At 42.5% G+C, this 9,715-nt stretch overlaps 1 protein-coding gene across 3 annotated transcripts in view; it reads right to left on the bottom strand.

Annotated features, from left to right (window-relative positions):
• The window catches only part of TMEM206 (transmembrane protein 206), a 23,516-nt gene extending 13,805 nt beyond the window's left edge, over positions 1-9,711 (bottom strand). The window contains exons 1-4 of one of the 3 annotated variants that reach the window (XM_009279594.2): positions 9,653-9,711; positions 5,533-5,692; positions 3,698-3,907; positions 1,232-1,386 (exon numbers count right to left, since the gene is read on the bottom strand). In XM_009279594.2, the coding sequence (XP_009277869.1) occupies positions 1,232-1,386; positions 3,698-3,907; positions 5,533-5,572 (405 nt within the window). In that variant the 5' untranslated portion in view covers positions 5,573-5,692; positions 9,653-9,711. The remainder of the gene's footprint in view (positions 1-1,231; positions 1,387-3,697; positions 3,908-5,532; positions 5,693-9,652) is intronic. The other 2 variants (XM_009279593.2, XM_009279595.2) reach the window with 2 other exon arrangements.
• Positions 9,712-9,715: the final 4 nt, after the last annotated feature.

Genomic DNA, 9,715 nt, shown 5'->3' with positions numbered 1-9,715 from the left:
ATCGGTCGGCAGGTGGTGAGCAACTGCACTGTGCATCACTTGCTTTGTGTATTATTATTATTATCATATTATTATTATTATCATTTTATTTCAATTATTAAACTGTTTTTTATCTCAACCCACGAGTTTTTTCTCACTTGTGCTCTTCCAATTCTCTCCCCCATCCCACCGGGTGGGGGGGAGTGAGCGAGCGGCTGCGTGGTGCTTAGTTGCCGACTGAGATTAAACCACGACAGTAGTGCAGGCACTACATTGAACAGCAAGCTGCTGCTTGCAAAAGGACTCGGCCAATTTGAACAGGGCTCTACATGGTTCAGAGGTCTCTGTGTCAGTGCCTCTTCATTCCGCTGCAGGACTAGAGCCTATTGGATCAGCAAGCTTCTAAATGAATGTACCACGCAGCATAAAAACACAGGTTTAGTTTGTTAAAACATGCAAAAGAGCGTATTAGTGGCAGAAATTAAATTAGACTTGCACTTAGAATATTACTTTCAAATTTACTAAGGAGCTGCTTCCCAGAAAGAAATGGTGACTAGGCAAAAGGCAAAACACGAAGAGGAAAAAAGTTGACCAAACAGGTACCTAGATTGTTTGTTTGTTCACATTTAGTTTCCTTAAAAACAATCTCAGCAATCACTTTGGATACAAATGGCCATATTTAATACTTCATTTTTTGAACATTTATTTATACAGAAGCTAGATTCCCTGCATTTTTAAGGGCAATTTAAGACAGACTATCACTCAATCTACCCATCTTATTGGCTCACAGCATTTCAGTGTAATGAAACGCTTGGTGCCCAGTTAAGATTTTTCCAAGTGTGACAAAAATAGTATGTAATTCCCAGCAAACATACAAAAAGAGAAAAGCTATCCTGCTTTAATGGCATAACTACTACTGCTTTCAATCAAAGCCAGATTTACTATATCAAGGAGTATGCTTGCCAGTTCATTTAGGAGAGGAATGAAGCGAGAGTTTCATTGTGAAAAATGACTTATTTTGTCCCATTCAGGTTTTCATGCTGCACACACCCACATGACAGCTGATCATCCATAACACACATACACGCTGAATGAGGTCTTTTACATTTCTGAAAACAAAAGGACAGATGGCTTGGAAAAAAATTAGAAGTAAGGATTTTTTGCAGCACTAAGTAAATATTTTTACTTTCAAATACCATTACGAGCAGAAAACCCCCACTGAATAAGCTTTGTTCTATTATATTATTATTACCATAGTTTGATTAGTAAAAGGATCCGTGTAGTTGATTCTCCGAGTGGTGCATTCAATGTCTCCTGGCTGACCTGGATTTATCAGAGGCGGAATGTGATCATAGTAATGATGCTTGCAGCTAAGCAGCCGAGCTTTGCCTGGGTAAAAGGCAATACCTGTTTTGGGAGAAAAAACATTGAAGAGAGCTGATTTCTTTCCCAAGTATACAGATTTTCATTCTGGGATTTAATCCCACAGGATACTTGAGCCATCCTCAAGATCCAGCAAAACAATCAAATTAAACCACATGCTTCAGCATTTTTCTGGAGCAGGACAACAGTGCCAGCTGCATCAGGACAGAACCCCCGCAACGCGTTGAAAAAAATCAGGGTTCATTTTCTATTACGATGATTCAAGGTTCACAGAAGCTATTAAGTTTCCCTAGTCTTCCCACAAGCCAGCAGCTAACACATCAGTCCCTCTGTCCCCAAATGAAATTAACGTGTAAAGTAAGTTAGGAGACCACTGAAGTCAAGTGGGACATGCAGCACTTCAGCATGTACATGTTTTCAGATACTATCGTTTAATATGTCAAATTTTAATTGGAAATAATGTATGTACTATACATGACAGATCAAAGATCACTGGCTGATCTAATAAAAGTGAAAAGATGCTCTTCAGCACATCTAGCATCTTCTGTTCACTGAATACAATGTAACGATAAAAATCAAAGCCATCAAACAAGTACTGTTACCGTCCCTTATTACTTATATCACTAGGTAGGCAGGCTACCTATGGAAATTCATATATACCATAAATCTATGGTTTCAGAACAACAGCATGCATTAAAAAAACCCTCCGTCACCTCAGCTGTAGAAGGCTAGCAAAATAAAAGGCCCAAAACCCAAAAGCCTGTTATGCCACATATGCCACATTTAGTATTGGAAACAAGCTTGCTTGAAGATAATCTAGACCAACTACCAAAAAAGTATGATTGGAGTTACTAGATACAATTAACTCGCACAACTGAGATGACGAGATGCCAAAATGCGAGACGTCAAAGCAGTCAGCATATATCAGTCTAAAAATGCTTTATCTCTTTCTTCAGTGCTCCATGCTTGCAACTTGCCATCTCATCACTTTAATAGAGCAACGAAGTAAAAGGCTACATTAATTTAGGTTCTCTGATCTGGCAGGGATCCCCGCCAATACTTTTGGACTTATATGTATGTTGCTCCACTTCTTTAAATGACATTTTCTTCCTGTTGCTGTATGAAAAGCTCTCACACAATTTTCTTCCTGTTGCTGTATGAAAAGCTCACACACACACAAAAAAAAAGGGGGGAAGCCTGCTCTTACAGTCAGATCCATACGGTCCAAACACAAGGACCTACTTACAGAGCTGAGCCTAACTGACCATACAGAAAAACAACTACAGGAATATGGCAACAACTTGAAACATTCACCTTTCAGCCACAATTACTGGAGTGGTTATTTGTAAAACGTGGTAACACTTCAAACAAAAGTGTTATTTTTAAATTGGAAACTGACCTATGACTGTTTGAGTTGCATTTGCTACCGCAGCTCTATTTATGAATGGTTACTGGATAATTTTAAAAAATAATAAAGATAGAACTCACTATTCAAAAATGCTTCTGTGGCGTAATCCATTCTGCAAACTGCAACACAGTTTTCTGATGCCACGCTGCATTTTTATGCCAACATTGTTCCCTGCAGTCACATCACATTTTCATTGCCTACTGATGTAATACCAAGTTGTAAACAATGCCGAACAGAAGCAAAAAGTGGCATTGTGGTTATTTTATGATTGGTTTGAGAAATTCACTTTCTTTACTGTCAACAGCATCTCACTGTCCAGTGCAGCACTGAGGCCCTGATACACATCCTATGCGCTACCCTGTTTGAATGATACAGTTTGGGGAATATTTCCATAAGGAATTATCTTCTTTCCCTATAAGAGGACACATTCTAGAGTCTGCAAACACTTCTTATCTACCAAACGTTGCATGATGCTCCGCAGCTACTGTCATTCCTGTTATTGGCATGAAAACCCCCAAAACGTCCCCAAAATTTGTCCTACAATATTAACATTTCCATGCAAAGTTCATAGAATCATAGAATCATTAAGGTTGGAAAAGACCTCTAAGATCATCGAGTCCAACCGTCAACCCAACACCACCATGCCCACTGAACCATGTCCCTAAGCGCCTCATCTACACGTCTTCTAAATACCTCCAGGGATGGGGACTCAACCACTTCCCTGGGCAGCCTGTTCCAATGTTTAACCACTCTTTCAGTAAAGAAATTTTAAGTTAACACAACATAGATTAGAAAAGAAGAAGTGAAAGACCTGGGTCAAAGCATTACACGCACTCTGGGCCCTGGAGACTCAACACCAAAAATGTAAAACAATCCAAGATAAATGTGAACAACGACTTAACCCATTTTGTTTGTTACCAGTCTTACCAGGTGCATCGTACAAGGACACTTCCTTGTAAGAGACAGACATCACTGGGTGCTTGAGCTTCTCCCTGAAGTCACTGATGGTTTGGTAGACAAGGAACACAGCTACAGCCATGAGCAGCAGATAAATAAACAGGAGAATTACTGAAAAAACATTCTTTAGGCAGGTCTTGCTGAAACGCAAAGAAGGGGCAGTGGTACCCAGTTCACTATCTGGAACCAAACAGAATATGGATTAGGACTTTAAAATACAGATATTTGGGCTGAATTTATGTAGTGTTCATTCAAAGAACAATCACTGGAGAGGAAAGTAAGCCTGAAACTCAGCTTGATTTAAAAAACCCACAACCATTACTGGTTTTGATGATCAGTCAGACAGATGCTTCCTTCTCAAGCATGAGGCGTAATCATCCAAAGATTTTGCCTCTTTTTCACATGTTGAATTTGGAACTCTGCTTAAGGACACGGCAGGCAGGAAGCAAGCTTTATTTTCAAGGACGACTCGGAAACAAAGTTCAAACTTCACAAGAAAAAAAGTCTGTTGATGGTCAATCTTTCCTCCTGGAAAAAACAACTCCTTTCTCCCCTCCCAGTCTGAAGTGATTCTTACACACTTAGCATATGCATCAGCAGAGAGATTTAATATTCTAATGCTCTTCCGCAGCTATCTGCATTGCATCTCCAGCATGGTAGAAGTCACTAGATATTTGTTACCCTCTCATTTTTGGACTCTAGTTTGTAACTCCTTGTGCATACTACATAAAGTTTCACAAAAGGATTCTTCCAATTACAGCTAGAAAAAGACCAACCCAATTCTCTCACAGTCTCCTTGCCTTCAAAGCTTATTCTCTGAAGATCTTCACACTTGCCTCACTTGTACACAGACACTGCCTTCCCCATACTCCTAGCATTCGCCATTTCTTTTGACAATACTTGTAAGGAAAACCTTCGTGTACTCTTGAGCTACACGTCATCTTTTGATCGTGAGCTATGTGTAGCTGAACACACAAAAGGAGCATTAAAACCCAACATACGAAAGGAGATAAGTAGGCATATTTTACGCTGACTTTTCTGTGTGGTGTAATCTAATGAGTCCAGCCCTCTCAGGCCATGCTACACTCTGTCCTTCAACTATAGTAGCACAGTTTGGTGTTTGTTCCTTACCACAACAAACACTAGTGCCTTTTAGTAAATCCTATCGAACACATAACCTCTTACAAAAGTCCATGATCACACACATGTTCCCAATTTCATTGCCAGGAGATGGCAGCCAAGGAAATTAAGACATTAATATGCATAAAATTGCACTATTGAAACAAGTGCGTCTTGAACAGCTGCAAAGCGTTTAGGGGATACTCATTTCAGGTTGGCTTACCTTCATCCCTACATCTGAGCTGCAATAAGCCGATTTAACACTGCCCCGCACCCCCCAAAAGGAGGTCCGAACAGTCTAACTAAAATCTGTTTAAAAGCACATCTGCTCAATATTGCACCTTGCTCATGTACATCTGGCACAGACTTTGCTTGCAATCCACTGCTGTCACAGACACCGAAACTCAGGTAAGATACAACGTAAAGGAAGATGACATACTAAGCTATCTCAGAACCAGATATGCTGAATCTTCTTTGATTGAGCACAGTTCATGACAAAGAAATGTTCTCATCTCAATCCTTGGAAAAACTCCTTGGCTTTCCATCAGCACTTATTCCCCAAAATAAGTAATTTAGTGCTTTGTTTGCTTTCAAAAGTGCAATTAAAAAAACCCTAACCAAACCCACACACAGAAGCAGCTTATCAGGTACTTAAAATTGGTAATTTCTGGGTCAATAGTTCTCACCTGGTAAAATAACAGAGCTGGCATCTTCATGAACTTCCATCTCTCCTTCTGTCTCATCTGTTGGGTTTTCAGATACTCGCTCCACATCTTCACTCAGCTGTGTAGTTAAAACAGTGGTTCAATTTCCAAACATGCTCTCAACTTGCAATTGCTGGAATTTCTATGGTACAAATAAAAGAGGCTCCAACTAACCAAACACACAAAAACATGCCCCCAGTCCAAGAGCACCCAACATCTGTTCCACTTGTTCACAAGACAAGAGTCACATTTACATAGACCTACAGCTAAAAATTAAGTGACTTGCATGCTGCAAAAAGAGAAAGACAGCACATTAAATTTAACCTACTTCTACCCTGCTGCTTCAACAATATCACCTTTTCTTTCAAGATCAAAGTAATTGTTTCCCTGGCAGCTTCAGCTCACTTTAAACCCCCAATTAGGGCAATGCCCTCTGAAATAAGCAGGAACTTTGATCTGTCACTCAAGAACGTGTTTTTAGGCATAAACAAACCACAGCACATACCAGCAAACAGAGCATTAGCACTTCTTAATAAAGAGGTGCATAAAGAGCGAGCTGCATTTTGACAGGTATTAGGGCAAGGAACTCAAACGCAGTCTCAGCCACATAGGTAGGTGGGTCATTACAAGACAACAGTCAAACATCCCTACATTTCTGGTACTCATTTGAGCTCACTGTACATATTATTATATATTAGTGGTTATGCAACTAATTAGTCTTCCGGTGTTTCTAAAACAGCAAGAGAGACCAGATGTTTTCTTGTTTTGCTATTCAGAGCTCTGGGCCCAAACTGCCAAGACACTCCCGTCAAAGTCAGAAGCTTGTCATATCAGATAGGCATCACAAGAGATCATGAAGCATTAGGCTTTTATTTTTATATGTATATATAAAAATGAAAATAAAAAGTGTCTCCTGTATGTTTTCCAAATTTCTTTCACGGCAGGGAATGACATACAAATTACAGCAAGGCAAACCGGGGCATAAGTTTACAGCATATCACGTGTTGCACAGTAACTGTCCAAACTAAACACTCAGCATCACCCACCTCATTAGGTACGGGAGATTAGCTTTGTTCCTATTTCAAGGAAAATGGTGCACAGTTAATGCAGCAGCCATATTGAATGCTATTAAACTTTACACCCCCAACTTACTCAACAGTAACATGCATGTATCCATAAGGAAGTGCTTTTCTTTCACCCAACTTTAATTCAGTATTGAAATGATCATCATCATACCATTAACAGATCATCATTTGCACTTATTAGGAAAGAGTCCACTCATTTTACATCTTCAAAGTCTGACGTAAAGTCTCCATCACCTCCTGCTGTATTTCTGTATTCATTTCCACCATGCAAAGCAAGTTACCCAGTTGTTTTTAAATTCCTTGCACATAAATAAAGCATGATTTCCCATGGTGTGAGGCATGGAGTGAACAGGTAACTAATAGGCTAGACTCAGCTCATTTGCAGGAGACTTACTAGGGTCCAACCGAAGATACTTTTTTCAATTATCTTCGTAAAATAAGGGAAAATTAAGACTCTGCTCCTTTTTGTAGAACCACACAAGTCCTATTTGTGTACCTGACCCAAAATAAACTATTCTGACACAGGAAGTGTATTCACTGAGCCTTTTGCACTGGTTAAGCTAAATCAGCTAAAAAGCCAGTTCGAATTATACTCATGCAAATTCCTTATACCAGAGCTAATCCAAGAAGTTTAACGTAAGTTACAAAGTCACTGCAGTTTCTCAGCTGACTCCCACACCTCTCTGGTTCAGCCACGGTTCCCCAGATACAGGCACCTCATCGACTGAGGTTATGTAGAGGGTAAGTGAATTCTATTCCTGATAGCAAGAAGATCCTAACACAAGTTTAAACAAGGACACAATATGCAACATTTCTTATCCTCTCAAGAGGACCTACAGCAACTCTTCAACATGTAGGAGAAGAGAAAAAAAACCTCAGAAAATGTAACATTTCAGCATTCCTTAGAAACAAAACAAAAAACCCAAACAATATGTGACTGTGGTTTTATTATCTCTACTCACAAGGCAGACACAGCTGCATAAGCTTTTCACACATAAAACCAGTGAAGGACAGCTAGGCAACAGCAGGAGTGCTAACATTGCCTCAGGTGCAGTGAGTAGGTTGAGCTGATGTGTAAGACCCTCTAAAAAACAACTAATTTTACTGCGAATCCCAAACACCTGACTTGACAAGAGGCAAAGCTGCATAAACCCTCTGAGGCCACCAAGAGCCTAAGCGCTGTTCATGGCTCAGCCACCGCATTCTGAGCATACAGCATCCACAACAGTGACTCTACATGGCACGGCAGCGCAGACCTACAAACCCAACAATTCACAGATGTATTAAGCAAATCTTCTAACAACTGGGAAGCCAGCACAGCATTACTGCATGACAGCTGATTCTAGTTTCTCCACACTTGACAGAATCCCCAAATCAAGGCAACTGGCAACAGTGAACCTGGCATACGCCAATGGTGTTCACCCTCACAGGCCAGCTCTCCCTACATCTTATTTTTGATAAAGAGGTGAAGCGTGGTGCTAATGCAGAAGGAACATAAACTTGCAGGGCAGTTAAGCTCGCAATAGGATGCAGAGATAGGATAGGATGTCAAGAGCAGGAAGGGCATGAAACAGACCTTTGTTCAGCATTCCTCTGGGCTCTGCATGTGCAGCTGAGTGAGAAACAACTGCAGGAGCCTGCTCGTGACCCGGCAGTTCCTTTTCAGTTGTGCACACAGAAAGGCACTGGACAAACAGAAGCTCAGAAAAGGCAATTCCAGACATTTCAGCATCCCTGCTAGGGGCAGGAGCATCACAGGCTGCCCCAGGTGCCGGAGAAGGGATGGAAACGCAGCCACTGCACTTGCACACCATCTAGACTTGTGCCACGGAGTTTGGGACAGTCCCAAACACCCAGAGCAGTGTCAGCAGTGGCTGACACACAAGGCAGAAATGTAACATGCATAGTCCAGTCCATACTTCAGGCATCAGTGTGACTTCATTAACTCTCTCAAGTACCTCCCCTAAATACAAACTCTTACACGAGTTGATTTCATCCTGATAATCACAGGATAAAACCTTCCTCCTGGATAAAACCCTCTTAAATAAAAGGAGAACTTGTCCATGTAGGCCTTTTGCCGGTCCACTGATTCATCACCTTCCAATGCCTTCTAGACTGGCAGGAAAACCAGAAGCTGCAACAAAACAGGTAGTACTAAACTAAATTAGAACGTATTAAAACAGAGCCCTAAACTACCCATCACATGCAGAGGAATCCAAACATCTGCATTCCTTTCGCCTGCAAGATGCAAACAGAAGTGACTTGCTGCAAGTCTCCACCGCTGCTGAACTTGGCACAAATAGCTTGTATCTCTAGTAGGAGAGATAGGAACGAGCAAGGAATTCCGGTTGCTGGAGCCTGTACATTGATATGCAAACTAGGCGCTGCCTCGGGCTCTTGGCAGGATGATAGTGCGGCCTTCAGTTTCATATATGAGAGCTCTGGTACCAGAGTCGCTTCTCACGCTGACAGACCATCTCCTTGTTACGAAAGTCCCAGTTACAGAGCTCACCGGCCAGCTGTACCTAGCTCATGCAATTAAAAGTACTGCTGCCGATTATTTTAACCACTTTTAAAGGTGAAACATGAAACTAAGCACACCCAAAACACCCGTTTCTTTCTGGCGAGTGCAGATGCAACCTGACATCCCAGTTACCCGGCAGCAAGGAGGGCTAGGGGCAGCACCAGGCAGGCGACGGCACACAGCCTCACGGCGACACCCACCCGGCTCGGCCGCGCTTCAGCCGATCCAGGCGGGCCAGAAGGGGCACGTTAAGCTGTGGAGGGCTCCGTGCGGCAGGCGACCCGCTTCGCCTGGGCTCTCTGCCCCCGGCCAACCCCGCCGAGCCGCAGAGCCAGAGACCGGAGTCGAACTGAGCTCAGGGCGACAGCGTTGAGCGTAACCGCCTGGCGAGCGGCAAGCCCCGGGTCGAGCATCGGCGCCCGGGGGGCTGCTCCGGCCCCTCCCGGAGAGCCGGGGCCCGCCGCCCGCTAGCCCTACCCCGGCCCCCTCGTACCTCCTGGTAGGATGCGGAGACCTCTGGTCTTAGCATGGCATCGGCGGGGGGCGTCGGGGAGCG

The sequence above is a fragment of the Aptenodytes forsteri genome, unplaced genomic scaffold (genome assembly GCF_000699145.1).
Source record: "Aptenodytes forsteri isolate BGI_AS27 unplaced genomic scaffold, ASM69914v1 Scaffold195, whole genome shotgun sequence".
NCBI classification, from domain to species: domain Eukaryota; kingdom Metazoa; phylum Chordata; class Aves; order Sphenisciformes; family Spheniscidae; genus Aptenodytes; species Aptenodytes forsteri.
The sequence above is the reverse complement of the archived record's forward strand: the minus strand, read 5'-3'. Positions and strand labels throughout refer to the sequence as shown.